This window comes from Aquila chrysaetos, chromosome 6 (assembly GCF_900496995.4).
Source record: "Aquila chrysaetos chrysaetos chromosome 6, bAquChr1.4, whole genome shotgun sequence".
Taxonomy (NCBI): Eukaryota; Metazoa; Chordata; class Aves; order Accipitriformes; family Accipitridae; genus Aquila; species Aquila chrysaetos.
Window position 1 is genome coordinate 30,440,614 of NC_044009.1, and position 15,633 is coordinate 30,456,246.

Genomic DNA, 15,633 nt, shown 5'->3' on the forward strand with positions numbered 1-15,633 from the left:
TGAACATTTATATAGCAGTAAAACTGTGTTCTTCCTCTTGGTTGTATCTACTATATGCTAAGTTTCTTTGGTCATTTCCTGTGTTTACTTTGATTATATGTGTCTTTGAAAGGTACTTTCATAATTCTGTCATGGTTCTTAAATAAAGTATAACAGTACTTTTTTAATCCCATGCATAATCTGCAAAATCGTGCTCTGTGTAACAACATAGGTGTGGCTTTTTCTAACTGTTGAAATCGATGTAAAAACCACCTTGCTGATAAAAAAAATGTTGTACCATGTAAATGCTTTATGAAAATTGTGTTTTTTCACTTCAGTGGATTACGGAAATCTGGGGGCAAGGGCAAGAAACAAGAAAAAGAAAATCTAAGAGGTTCTCTGGATAGCAGGTAGTTGTTTTGTTTTGTTTAATACATACATGCTGCATTCCTAAAATTTTTAACCCAAGAATTTCTTTAAAACTATCATGACTGTTTGACCTTAAAGTACATTCAAGTATAATAGTGGCAAAATTCTGTGAAGATTAATACAATGATGTGAAGATGAGCTTCTAATCTCCTGAAATAAGAAAAATACATAGAATAGTATAGAGGAAACAGTAAAGCAGAGTTACATTTTAAAGTGGCTCATAAGATTAACATGTTATACCCTATCTTAAATATAAAAACTGTATTTTGCTTAGGAAGATGAATGTTGAGTAAATTAAATTTGCAAATTATTTGAAATTATTAAATGGTTGTGTGAAATACTGCAAAAGCTCTTAAATTTGTGTTGTTCAGTAACTCAAATTATTTTGCACGTATATTTAAAGGCAAGTATTAGTTTTCATTTTAAATATCAATTGTGTTGTGAAACAGGTAACAATTAGTGGTGTGTGTTTTGAGTTTGTTGCTTTGGGGGTGGGGGTTGTGTGTTTGGTGGGAAGGGTGGGGTTTTTTGCTGCTGTTGTTTAAACACAATTTAATCTACTTATTTCAGGGGTTCCCGAGAACTGCTGGATGACTCTGGCAACAATCTATCTGCATCAGATTCAGATTCCCCTGTCCCTACTTGCATGCCTTTCTCTTGGTTTGGAGACAGCCACAAAGAGCCTCACATTTCTAGTAGCAGCAGCCTGCACGTTACTCAGAGCGGGCAGGACAGTTGTGAACATGGTCAAGAGAAGAACAGGAGCAAGGTAAAGATGACTAATTTGTGCTTTGAATATTTAAGTGTTGCATCTTGATGAAGTAGAAACATCAGTGCTTAGTATGTGGAAGCTTGACGACTTAGTCCTTGACCACACCACCTCTTACAAACATTGCTGCAGAAGTTTTGAGACTTCACAGCCCTCACAAGCAGAAATGGTGTGTTCCCATTCCCTCCTGTTCAGTTGAAGCATCAGTGGAGGATATTCAGGCTGAAGTAGCATCCAAGGAACAATCACAGGGTATGGTTTTTTCACTGGTTTATAATGCTAAAAGTAACACTAGCTGTAGGGCAGTATAGTTTTAAAAGCCAAATCTGTTTCCCTGTTGTTGTGGTTTAAGCCCAGCCAGCAACTAAGTACCACGCAGACGCTTACTCACTCCCAGTGGGATGGGAAGGAGAATCGGAAAAAAAAAGTAAAACTTGTGGGTTGAGATAAGAACAGTTTAATAACTAAAAGAAAATATAATAATAACAATAATAATTAAAAATAATTGTAACGAAAAGTAGTATAACAAAGAGAGAGAAATAAAAGCTAAGAAAAAACAAGTGATGCACAATGCAGTTGCTCACCACCTGCTGACCAATGCCCGAGCAGTGATTCATGCCTCCTGGCCAACTCCCCCCAGTGTATATACTGAGCATGATGTTCTATGGTGTGGAATGTCCCTTTGGCTAGTTTGGGTCAGCTGTCCTGGCCATGCTCCCTCCCAGCTTCTTGTACACCTGCGTGCTGGCAGAGCATGGGAAACTGAAGAATCTTAAATTAAACATAAGTGCTACTTAGCAACAACTAAAACATCAATGTGTTATCAACATTATTCACACACTAAATCCAAACCACAGCACTGTACCGTTGTACCAGAAAATTAACTCTATCCCAGCTGAAACCAGGATGCCTGTCTAATACAGTCTTATACTTGGAGGAAGTATACCTAGAGGTCAGGTTCCCAGGCAGCTGGCCAACCAGTTGTTACCATACTGGTATGTAGGGCTGGAGTACCAGACAGGTGGATGAAGATAGCATCCTGGTTTTCATTAATGAATTTAGTATTGAAAGCTAAGAGACACTTCTAGGAAACTGCTTCTGAGTAACTGATAATGTTCTAATTTAAAGGCTTTTAACCAGATCTTAAGAGTGAGGCTACACAGTTCAGTCTATAACCATAAAGTTACCATCTTTACAGTTTAAAGTATTTGTAAGAAATGGCTCTAAAAATTAAGAAGTTTAACGTGTGCGCTGTCTAAATATTTTGTTAAAACCTATTGCAATATGAGACTATTACTAACAATCTCATTAACTTACCTTCATTCTTGTTTCCTTTGGATTTTGTCAGATTCAAAGTTGTAGCTATTTGAGTAACCTCATAAGCTAGGTTTATTCTTGAGTTTCACACTTTTTCTTCACTTTGGTTGTTTAAAATACCCTTTCACTTTTTCCTTTTCCTCTGTGTTATTAGAGAGAAATGAGTTACAAATCTAGAAAAGAAACTTGCCTGGTTGTAGTCCACGAAGTCACTGATATTTTGCATAGATGGCAGATAGCAACAAGTTGGCTTTCCATCTTTCCAGATGCTGATTGCACTAAAATGCTCTTATAATACATTTTTTAAAATTGCCTTGTTTTCTTAGTGTGAATTTACAGTCCCTGTGACAGGAGTAAGCTGTCTGCATACATAGTTTGTAAAAAAAGACAGAAAGTGGTTTTAGAACCATACCATACCTTACTGTAACACAGGAACTTAAGAAGAGTAGGAAATTTTTAATTTCTGAAGTAGAACAACATTTTACAGAATACTGTCCAGTGTGTGTCAGTCTTGTGTATTTACACCTCCTGCATTGTCTGCTTCTGTTGAAGCATGCAGTGGCCAAAAGATGTTTCTGTAAATAACCTGAGGATCGTGGGACTGCAAGATCCATGTTGAAGGGGATATGCATACACTTTGGTACAATTTTTTATTAAATAGGAGTGCATGGTTGATCTCTTAATAGGCTGTAGCAAAGCTATCAAGAGATGTTTTCTGTATAGAGAAACATACAGTGGTTTAGCTTTCAAAGTCATTGGTTCAGAATAACCCATTCATGCCCTCTTCATTCCTCCTTTCTGTCCAATTCAAATTGTTTTGAGCACAGTAAAAGTCCCACTGCTGCATTTCTAGTATAAGCACCCATAATGTGCTTAAGCACCAGACACTTTTTTTTTTGGCAATCAGAAAGGTATAGATCGTACAGATTGGGTGCTCTCTTCACATTGCCCTGAAATAATAGCGTTTTCTTCTCATCGTTGTATCCTTTATCCAAGTTGATTATCACTTTAACCTTCTGCCTGGTTTCTTGCCTACTGTTTTATGTTTCCTTCTCATGCTCCAGTATGTAATTGCTGCTTGCTGCTCTTTTCCTTAGTGCCAGTTGCAAACCAGCAGCTGGAAGAATATACAAGTTTTCAGCTGTATTCCTGCTTTGTGAAACAGTAGAAAGCTGACCCTATTAAAGAACAGATTCTCATACATAAATTGATCCTAAAATCATACTTGGCCTCTCTGAAGTCAGGCTGTTTGTTTTAACTTTGCAACATTTGGGCTCTTTTATGAAGATGGTAATGTGACAGCAGCTACTGCTTGGAATGACTGATCTTTGTAGATCTTAACCTGCAGCTGACCACTACGTTTGCACTACAATAACAAGGCTTTGGCTGGTAAACATCACTATGAAAAAACATTAAAACTGAGAAAGAAATGTGCTTGACCACTCAGCAGTGAGTCTTGCTACTAAACCAAAATAACAGCAGGGACAAAATCATCTTCCCAGAATTTAACAAAAGAATACTCCTTTTTCTTGATGTTAACTCCATAATATTTATTGCTTTTATGTCTGTAGTATCCCATATGATCAGGTGAAAGCATTTATTAAAGAGCAGGTAAAAGTTGAAACCCTAAAATAAGAACTTTGTCATGTAAAAATCTCTAACTGTTGTATTGAGTCTTTCGCATTATGTATAATTTCTGTAGACGTGTTTTAATATTGATGGTGTAAGCAATGTAACTATATTTTAACTGTTTTCTGTTTCTGCAAAATTTGCCTCCTAAAAATTACTGCACCTAGAAGGATTTTGTTTTCTTAAAATTATACTGAAGTTAATCTTAAAATAATAATTGAGCAAAGTAATGAATCACCTTCTTGTTGCTTGTGAAAACTAGAAACACAAGAACTAAAATCCTGTGATCTGAGTGTTTGCAGACTGTTTAGACTAAGGAGATTCCTGAATTACACAGTTCTTAAATTAGTCCCTTTACATAATCTGCCCCTTGATGTAGTCCCATTCTCTGATACAATACAAACACATACATACTGTTCATATTAATTATTTTTCTAGAGCATTATTTAGCTTCTGTAAGCTTGTATGCAGTGTTTCGTTTTCATTGCGAGGAAGAACAATGTGGTGTAAACTATTTATATCCTAGTACCTTAAATCTTAGGAAGCATACCTATAAAACCTTTTCTATCCAAATTCTGTGCTCTTCAAGAATCAAAAATCTTTGCAACTGGCTCTAAATCCTTAAAAGGAAATTAGTACTTTAAACCAAATAGGAGCAGGGGGAGGAGAAAACATTACAACTGGTGATGAGATGCTTTACTTTTGGCTATGTTTTCTTCATGTTTTTTCTAAGGTCTCATTAAATATTTTGCTCAAATATCATCCTGTCTTTTTTTTTTGTGTCTGTGTACAGTTTTGTTTCTGAATTATTCTCAATTGCTCTGCAAAGGTAGAAGGAGTGAGCTAAGGGTGGCCAAAAGAAAAGCTCCTAAGTAGATTTTCAGTTTGGGTTGACATTAATTTGAGAATAGGTTGGTAGACAAAGTAATTCTGTTGTTTCTAGTAATGCTTTTTACATCTAAAAGACTGAAGAAGTCCCTAAAATATAATGTAATTAATAAAATTATCTACATGATAAATAGAACACCATTTTTCAGTCATGTACAGTATCACACTCCATGAAAAGGTAGCAGGAAAACTGAAGTTGTGGTTTGGGTTTTTTGGTTGTGGTGGCGGTGGTGGTTTTTTCTTGGTTTTTGGGGTTTTTTTTACTTTTTCTCTCTCTCTCTTTTTTTTTTTTTTTTTTTTTTTTTTTTTAAGACTGGAAATGCCTATCAGTAACTTAGGGTAAAAGGGAGTGTGAAGATCAAGTGTCCACCCCCAAAACAAAAATAGAATAATCTAGAAAATTTAGAGTTCAAGTTAAACTGAAATCAGAACACAAATACAGAAGAGCTCAACGAAGACAACTGCAAAAACATGCTCTTATGGGAGCATAAGTTACTGAAGAAAAATGTCTTTACATTCAGCTTAATTAGGATCTCAGATTATTTATGCATATAGGGATATGGTATGGCATCCTTACAAAGTATAGTTAGTTGATCAGAGACTTAGAGAAAATTAGAGAACATAATGATAAATAATTGCTTACTGTTTGAAGGACACAGAGAGTAGTGCTGAGAAGTAAATTTTAGAAAGGCAAAAGTAGGAGGCATGCTTTTGGCAGAATTATTTTTCACTCACTAAAGAAAAATGACGTAGAGGTCAGGATCTGAGTTGGAATGGAAGTAATCAAATCAGAAAATATTCTGGGGAACACATACATGAGTAGTCTTTAGAAGGATTTTCTTACCAAACCTGCTGTGAAGTTTTCAGGTGTAGCATCTGGTTTTTACATGGTCTTCAGCTTGAGTCACAGGCTGCTCAGGTAACCTGCCTGAAGGTTGTATCAGTACTGGCTGCTGGATGAGTTTGAACCTAGATCCTGCTACTTTTAGATGCTAAGGCAGTCATACAGATCCAAAAACTTCCTTTAAACACAGACTAAGTGTAAGACTGAATGTAAACAGTAAATGCTATGAAGATTTTACAGTCTTTCAATATGATAGTTCTTACATTAGTCATATCTTTAACCTGAATTTTACTTTGTTACATTAAAAAAAAAAAAGTATTTTATTGATTTATTAAAAGAATAAATCTGTCAAAATCTTTCATTTCAGAAGACTTTTCTATTTTGCAAATAATTTATTCAGGCTGTCAAACTGCATAATTACCGTAGTTTTACAGAGTTAAACCATTTTTTGTAATGACATCCGAGTAATTGTTTAACTTCTTAAATGTTCAGCTTTGTTATAGGTTTTTTACACTATTTGGTGCTTTAACTATAAAGAAGACTTTCCATAGCTTGATATGGTCCATTTATTATAAAAATTCTTCTAAAGATATTTTACATCTATGTGGTATCTTTCATATCAAGGTAATTTTCAGATGATGTGATTCTGTGCCTCAAATGCAGCCACCTCAAAACTGAATCATAGAATCATAGAGTAGTTTGGGTTGGAAGGGAGCTTTAAAGGTCATCTCATCCAAACCCCTCATCTTCAACTTGATCGCATTGCTCAGAGCCCTATCCGACTTGACCTTGAATGCTTGCAGGGATGTGGCATCTACCACCTCTCTGGGCAACCTGTTCCAGTGTTCAACCACCCTCATTGAAGCTGTTCGAATGAACAGCAATACAATACAGTATCTTAAATAAGAATTTAAAGTTTTGGGAAAGGTTGTCCTTAGGCAAGCTCTGTATTATCTATTAATGAACTAATTTAAACCCTGATCTGCAAGCTGCCGAAAGGTCCTTGCTCTTCAAGTCTTAATGTATGTCAGGCAAAGACAGCCTATTTGTTTCACTGTTAACTACATTGGTTCAATAGCAGGTAACTATGAAGTCTAAACCTAGCTCTTGTTTTCAGAAACTTTGTAAGTTATGGGGGCACTTCTGTGCCATAAGAATCTTAATGACCATAAACAATTAGGACTGATTTTTATCTCACCAACAGAACAGCACCTTCTGAAGCACATTCATAGTGCTTGTGTAGATTTCAGTTGAATACAAAGTTGGCATGAATAATTCCACCAAATGAATCTTAAATTGCTTCTCCCGGAGTGTGGTATGCCTGCTGAAAAAGTAACCATGTGTGTTTCCTTGTGTACTTTAACACCATTTCAGTTTATCACCGATTCTCCACACAAGGTGCTTTTATTGGGGATATTGCTTTAAATTTGTTATTGCATTTTTGAATTCAGAAGCTTAACAAAAACAAATCAGATGCTTGATGTAGTGAGTGCATTTCATATGTGATCTAAAGATAACTGAGTCAAAGTATTTTTTTTTTTTTTACCAAAAATCAAAATTACTAGGATGTCACCTTATGACCTGCTTTTCCAAGGAGTGAGTTAATAAAACGTTATTTCCACTTGTTTGCAGAGTAGAATTGTCATAGATGATACATACCATAGCAAGCCAAGTTGTGAACTTTCAGGGTTAGTGACAGAACCAAATCTGTCAGGTCGTTCACACACTTTAACCTTCTCTTCAAATGAGGTGAGTTTCAAAGTGTGTATATGTGTCTTGTTGATGTTGTTGTTCACACTAAAGCATGTTTAATAGAAACAGATTTGTGTAATATGAAACTAGATGGCTGTTTCCATATTTGAATGTTGAAAAGCACTGTAAAGAATTGTTAAGGTGTTACTGAACTAAGGACACAGACTAGTAGATGCCATAATAGCCTTTGTGTTCTGATCCTAGTTATATCATAAAAATTGGAACAAATGAACTGTGATTAAATTGCAGTTTTTAATTTTAAATGTAACACCTTTCTGTTCCACTAATTTAAAGCAACTTCCTGGGTGAATGAAAACTGCAGCGTTTTTGACCTTGCCTTCACATCTGTGCAGGTTTGTTTTACCATAATTTTCATCTATATAAAAACAAACAAAAGAAAAAAGAACAACAAAAAAAAAAAGGCAGAATATAGTGGTTCTGATATATAGGTAGAAACTAGATGCCTGAAAGTCAGTGTTCGTTCACTGGAGAACTAACTCCTCTGGCTACAGCTGAAACCTGAAGTCTACATTTTGGTAACATTCTGAGATACTGTCTCATTTGATGTTTGACGATGGGCATCTTTATAAATTAAATCCTTTATAGACTAGGAGGAGTCATTGAAAGCTGAACACAGTCATCTTCCAGAAATGAGTTAGAGGGCTTGCAAACTGGTAGTGATAATGTTTGAAGAAAAAAATTAAATGGTGGTTTGTGAATGTGCGGGTTTGTTATTAGCTATCTTAAACCAGGCTTTGGTGAAAATCTTAAAATAGTCCAGTAATATGTAGAAAGCCAGAACAGTCTTACAAACAATGTTATAAATATGAAATCACTAACATAAAAATCTGGGGTGTCAAAAATCATATAACTAGTTTACAGGTTTCAGTAGTGGATTAATTTCTTGCAGATTTTTATCAGAGATAACAGTCATAGATCTAACGAAAATCAGAGGAACTCCAGCTAATACCTGTCATGACAAGTGCTCCGTGCAGATTTTTGAATGGAATCGTTCATGAATAGAATATGTGTTTTTAAAACTTTCAAGCAGTATAAATCATAAGATTTTAACAAAGCTAAATATCTTCTTGAATATTGTTCTTTGATCAGTGTTACAACTTTCAGTAAACTTCTGGTCCTAAAACTCAAATGAAAGTTGTCCGTTTCTGCATGTGTAAAGTGATGATTTTTTTTTTTTGTTATAGATGAGTCTGATTCTAGTGTTCTGTCTAGTTTATACGTTGCTTAAGTGTATGACCAATGAAAGTCATTTGTACCTTTTCAGTAATTACATTGGTTATCAGGGTCTGTTCTGAGGATAATGATAAATAAAGACTGAGTTGGTTTCTCTTTTGGAAAGCCATATGTGTAAAGAAAAATAGGTAGTTCTGTTCTTGGGCTTTTTTAATTAGTAGTACAATACATTGAGGTCTAGGAAAAAATAATAAACCAATCTTATATAGCAATTTTAGATATTTCAAATCCTTAACTTAAGTCCTTCACAACTAGAATTTCTACCTGGTGCTTGTTGTTTGGATGGGTTCACAAATATCCAGCAGGGATCATGCTAGCCAGTGTAACAACCCCTGCTTTCAGAGGAATGGGCTACTGCATGCTGCCCAGAAATCCTGGAACTGTTAGTAGACAGGAGATGGGAACACCTCTTGGAAATCTAGATGGGAGCAGCACTGAAGAGTCTGCTTCTGCTGGGCAGGTACTGACGAGCAGTTTGGGGAAGTGACTGCATGGTGAGAATTAGGTTGTTAGCAGCCAGCTGGTTACAACAAAGGCACCTCCACTCACAGTTGGTTAGCAAGCTAGCTGGTAATCCCTCCTACCTTTCTAAAGTTTTTTATCTGTTAAATGGTGTGACGGGATTGGTGTTTTCTTGGGTTTTGTATATTTTATCGTTAGAGCCTTCAGTATTTCTGTACTTGCTTTCTGCATCACCTGCATTTTTATGCAGGAGCACATGATTTTCTCATGTTTCCATACCTTATAAGTAGTTTTAGTTCTGCTTTCTGAATTTGCAGCTGATCTTTTGTGTGTGTGTGGTGGCTGTTTTGGGGACTGTAACTCTGATGTACAAACAGCTTGGGACAGTCCTTCTGCCTCTGGAAGGACAGTAAACAAATGGGGAGAAAATGATGTAGAGGTGTTATTTAATGACCAATAAGCATTACTCAAAAATCAGTGTTCTTCATCTTATTCTTCTACACTTTTATTAACAAAATAGTTACAGATGTGCTTTTCCTTTGTGCAGTAGTGAAAAATTCAAATTATACAGCATTAAATATTTTTCTGTTCACCTTCACTTCTGTGAGGAGAGGATGTCTAAGTGTTTTAACACAGATTCAGTTTTTGGTACAACTTCTTCTGGTTTTAGGGTTGTGTCTTTACCAATAAGAAGTAGGAGGACTTCATTAGCAACTGATGATGCTGAAAGCCTAGACTGGAATTAGTAGCTCAGTCTGGAGGACTCCTCCATGGTACAGTCTGTTAGCTGCTCTAATCCATGCTGCTTGGAGGAACTGGTGCAGAATGCCCCCAAGATTCTGTCAAGGGACTGCATTCCCCTGGCAAAATGAATTAATCTGGGCCTCTTTGTTTGACAGGAGTACACGTTCTTCAAGTACTTACAGTTTGAAATTACAGAAGTGAAGTTGTTGCATGGCTAGCACAGATTAAATAAAACTAGTGAGTGAGTTCCAACTGGAATAAAACATTTTACGCGTTTCTCAGTGTAAAAGAGATAGATAGATGCACACACACACCCCCAAAGGATAAAAGTAGTTAGAGATAGATAGATATCTATATAGATATATAGATATATGTGGCAATATATATTTTAGTATTTTTTTGCTGCTGATAGACCACACATGACTCAGATGCAGGATGCAGGTCAAACTTGAAATGTGAAGAGTTTCCCCTTTTTTGTGTATTATTCATGAACACTTGCTAGTATGAGACAAAATAAAGTTACCAATATATATATTTTGTATTACAATATCAGGTTGAGGAGTACTGTTACCTAAAATGATTTAAAATAAACAGGCATTTTAAAATTCCTTTAGTAATTTATACAGTGAATCTTCTTTCTCTGTACGAAGCATCTCAAGCTTGATAGCTTGGATAAAAAACTCACTGTGCCCCGGTTGTCTTGATACAGATGCTGTATAGAGCACTTCAAGCAAAACCTCTTCTAGAGCCTTCTGCTGTTATTTTATGAAAATTGCTATTCTTCTTTTGCACATCAGGAAGGCGGATGTGTTCACACTTGTTATATCTACATAAGCATTTTAATTAGGATTAGGGGTTCATTTTTGAAGTAAATCGCCTGACTGTCCCCACTTGCCTTACTTTGATTTATCTTGGAAATCAAATCAGATGTGCTCCAACAGTGTTCCTGGTGCTTTCCAGGTGCTAGTAGCCATTGAGTCTGTGTGACCAGACTAGAGCTATTCCGAAGTGAAAATCTTTTGAAATGCTTGTAGTATGGATTTAAGACCTCAGCACAAACTGTTTTGCTCTACAAACTTGTTCCTATTTATCTGCGCTACCTCCTAATGTAACCACTGTCCTTTGTTTCACAGACCAGGGAAAGCAAAATCGTTTCTAATTAGCTGTAGTCCTCTGATGTATCAGAAACTTAAAATTGTATTTGTTTCACCTCAGATGTGTGTTCCATGTTGCACTCTCAGATCCAGTTTACTGTATGATCGGATTGTGTGACAGGCCTATGTCTCAGTATCTTTCACTTGCAATTGCCAGAATTATTTTGTTACATTCAATCAATTCTCCCAAATTTTCTGTGAAGGGAGTTGGATTTTGTGAGATCCCTCTGGTTGGGAGTTGTAGTTGTTCACCTGAAACTTACAGGCTTGCATTTCAAATCCATCACTAGAAAGATGCTTATTTCCATGTTTTCTGTTTATAGATGACAGTTGTAAGGCTTGCAGTTGTAGTTGTTCACCTGAAACTTACAGGCTTGCATTTCAAATCCATCACTAGAAAGATGCTTATTTCCATGTTTTCTGTTTATAGATGACAGTTGTAAGGCTTGCTGGAAAAAGTAGGCATACTTTCTGCTGGTTTGCAAATATCTTTGATAAGTGGTGAAAGCTGCCTAGTGGAGCAGTCTGCAAATCTAATGCAGCTTGTACTCAATCATGAGCTAGTGAGAGATCATTTTGGATAGTTAATAAAACTTCAGGTAACTCTGATGTTACTGATTCAAGTATTGCACTAGAATTTCTTCTGTACAGACATTGAGCTCCGTTTTATGTAGCTTTTCTTTGTGATGAAGTAATAGAGTGCTTCAGGATGAACAGCAGTACCTTTTTCCCCCCAGAAGCCAACTGAAATTGAAGCAGAGAGCTTCAAAAGCTCTGTGAGCTGGCAAAGTGTATTTTCAGTGGAAGGCTACAAGCTCTTACGTTTCTGAAATGGTCTTCTAGGCAGACCCTTTAAAATGTTGACAGGATGTTTAGTCCTTTTTAGAAATGCCCCAAATTTAGTAAAACTGTACCTGAAACAGTCAGTAGATTTACTGACTACTAGAATTGCTTTTATTGGGGATTTCCTTCACTTAACAATAATCAATAATATAGTTGAAGTGCTAATTGATTCTTCTTGATGCTGTGTAAGGCAGTATCTAACATTAGGATTGAGCTACCTTAACTGACTGAGGAAGCTTGTTTTTTGTGAGGATACATCAAATTTAAATTAATGCTTTGTTATATAATGTCTTAGAGAAAACCATTTATGTTCTCTATTTCTGACTTAGTTTGTGTTGAATGTTGTAGTGTCTTTTTGTTTATAGCAAACTCCTAGGCAAACTGACTATAAACTGTGATCTCAAGAACTTAAGTCTTTGAGCTAGAGTATGTTTAAAAATGCATTTTGTTCCTCAAACTCAATTGGCAACTGGAATTCAACATATAGTCAAGTAAAACATTGCTTACGGTGACTTTTCTCAATTGGTTAGGCATTAGATGATGAATTTACAACAACAGGAAAGCAAAATCAATGGCACAACAGACCTATTTCTGAATGGACCACCCAGCAAGTATGCCACTGGTTAATGGGAATGAACATGGAGCAGTATATTACGGAGTTCACAGCTATGAACATAGATGGACAGCAGTTAATGCAGCTCGACAGTGAGAAGTTAAAGGTATGTGAATATCCCAGGACAGATTTGGAACGGTATAAATTTCACTGCTTATTCAGACATATTTTTAACCCACAAAGGCTGTTTTCCTGTTTTCATGGCTTTTTAAGGGAAAGACTTTTGCTTTTGAAATACTTGGAGATTATACAGCTAGATGAGAATTAGTAATTGTACAATTAAAGAGAAGCCGTTTTTAATCAGAAAAATACCAAGTATTTCTCCCTTGTTTGCATCTTGAGGAAATCAAAGTAAGCATAATTCCCCAAAGGGGCTTGATATATCTATCAATCTCAGCACAAGGTCACATCAAAACAAGATCCAACCAATTCAAATGCATAGAATTGCAGGATCCAGTTTTAGAAATCTGGGTTTTTCACATCTCCTCTTCAAATGGGAAGGCTAAAATCCTATTTGGTGACCTTTTAAATGTTTTTGGTTTTTACTCCTGCTGAAAAAAATCTATTCTAAATCAATCTTTTGAGCTTTTTCTTGCCACTTCACCCCTGGAAGCTGCATGGTATGTATCCCTTATACTGCTAGTAAACTCTTTCAGTTTTTCTTTCTCATTAGATTATCAGACTGCATTTTGGACAGGCAAGATGTGTGACTAAAATGAGGTTCATTTGTCTGTTCTGGCATAAGGCAAATTATTGTTAATGATCAATAGTAGGACTTGAGTGTTTTAAGGAGGAAAAAAAAAAGTGTCTAACTTCAGCCTCCAAAATACACCTGCATTTTAGAATAGACATGCAACATTAAATGTCCTGTATTTTTGTTAAATAAGTATTTCCTTGGACACAGAGGAAATACCTGTTACTCGTCTGTCAAATGACTGTCTCTATTTGGGGAACTTTGGATGTTGATGCTTAAAGCTTAATTTACACCTAATGCCATTCAGAGTTTCATAGAGTGTGAGTGAGTGCTGTCTGTAACTTGGAATCGGGTACTGCCACCTGCTGATTAAAAATAAAAGCATACCATGTACTTACTGAATACACTTTTTAATAATACACTTTAAAATCCTTAATATTAAAAATTAAATGTTAGTTATTGAATATAAATTCCTCTTCTATAAAAAGAGCTAGAAAAATATTTTGAGAATACTACTTAGTTTATTTGCTGGAAATTCTAGAGGTGTCTACCTGTTTGTAAAATGCAATGAGAAGCTGTTATTTCACAACTGAACAAGAGCACGCCCTTGTTTCCTTACTTACCTTGTTACCCAGATGATCATTTACGATGCTCTTAAGGACTTAGGTCCCTATTTTTTAAATAAACAGACTAGCTTCCAGCAAAGTGAATAACACTTTCTTAAACTGTTCATGCACGAGCACTGTTGACAGTGCTGTTGGAAAAATTAATGATGAGGTATTTTTCTTTCCCCCCTCGCAAAGGCTTTGGGAGTTTCCAGTCAAAATGACCGATCAACAATAAAGAAAAAAATTAAGGATATTAGAAAAACACAAGAAAAACTGGAGAAGCAGAAGGAAAAGGTTCAAAAGAAGGAGAGAGAAGTTCGCAAGACTGGCAGAGTGGTAGCCACTCTTGAATCAAGCTGCTAAAATGACCCTGTTTTATTTTAGCACAGACTTGCGTCATCTTGAGGAAGTTCAGCAAATTTGTATATAGTTGTACAATTGAGGGAGGAGGGAAAGTGCAACAGTTTAACATGGTAGGTGGTTTTTTACTTTTTAATTATGGTCCCTCCCCATTACAACCCAGTAAAATGAGATGATGTTTTCAGTATTTTATTCCTAGTTGACTCTGCCTGTACTAATAGACAATAATTTAACTTTCTGCCTTAAGTAATATTTGTGCTTCTGAGATCTCATATGCCCTTTTCATTGAAACTGATGTTTGTGAAAAGTAGAATACTGTATTAAAAATCATTCCAATATTAGTCAACTAGCATTTGATAGAGTTGAATCTGATAGAGGGACAATAGAAAAATCCTGCCAACAAATTCAGTCTGTGACCGTCTGTTTATCTGTTGCCACTAAAGATGTATAGTAAAAATTAAGTTTAAGAAAACGGTAATGTCAAATTAATTTAAAAAGAAAGCATGTATTTCAAATTTATGGATTATTTTGTTTAAATTCTTGTATTTCTGGGATTTTCTTTCAAAGTTCGCTGTAGTAGCACATTGTTTTTGAGTTCTATGTGTTGCAACTTACTGAGAAAATAACAAGTATTAAGTAGTTTTCACAAACTACATATACTAAGCATAATACTAAGTTTTCTGTACACTACCCGTATGGTGTTGGGACAAGGTTTAAACCTATAAATAAGATCTTTTTTAACCTATTTTTCCTAAATAATACATAGTTTTATAGATTTATGCTATGAATAAGATCAATTTGCAATACATGTATTTCTCTTTTCTACCTGCTACAAGATTTTTGCGGACCAAATTTATATATTTGCTAATTTTAAACTATACTGTTTTTCAAACTTAAAATACTGAGGGAAGAATTGTAGGAAAAATTATCACTGAAGCACTGGGTTTCTGCATTGTATTTAAATGTTCAATTGTAGACTACAGATTATTTCTCTTTAAAGGAGGATTTGATTCTCAGAATAGTTTCGAACATGGATTGGTGTTTTGTATGTTTACATACTATTTTCTAGAGATACTACAACAGCACTTCCTTTGATTAGTCCAGAAACATAGACTAGTTTAAATATCAATTCCACCATAGAATGGACTAGAACAAAACTTACATAATTTGTTTATGTGGACCAAGTTCTCCTTTAAATCTATGGACTATTTTTCATTTTAATTAAATGAATGAACTTCACTGTTGGTGTTTCACAGTTGTTATTTTTTTGTGTAAATGTCTCATGAATTTCAAC

General features: G+C 35.4%; 1 protein-coding gene across 6 annotated transcripts in view; it reads left to right on the plus strand.

Moving 5' to 3' along the window:
* Positions 1 to 15,578, plus strand: part of LOC115342641 (neurabin-1-like) — a 44,735-nt gene extending 29,157 nt beyond the window's left edge. For 3 of the 6 annotated variants that reach the window (XM_041124323.1, XM_030017218.2, XM_030017219.2), the window contains exons 15-19: positions 318 to 389; positions 979 to 1,177; positions 7,488 to 7,604; positions 12,595 to 12,783; positions 14,175 to 15,578. In XM_041124323.1, coding sequence (XP_040980257.1) covers positions 318 to 389; positions 979 to 1,177; positions 7,488 to 7,604; positions 12,595 to 12,783; positions 14,175 to 14,342 — 745 coding nt within the window. In that variant the 3' untranslated portion in view covers positions 14,343 to 15,578. Of the gene's footprint in view, positions 1 to 317; positions 390 to 978; positions 1,178 to 7,487; positions 7,605 to 7,901; positions 8,758 to 12,594; positions 12,784 to 14,174 lie in introns of those variants that run through there. The other 3 variants (XM_030017220.2, XM_030017222.2, XM_030017223.2) reach the window with 2 other exon arrangements.
* The last annotated feature ends 55 nt before the right edge of the window (positions 15,579 to 15,633 follow it).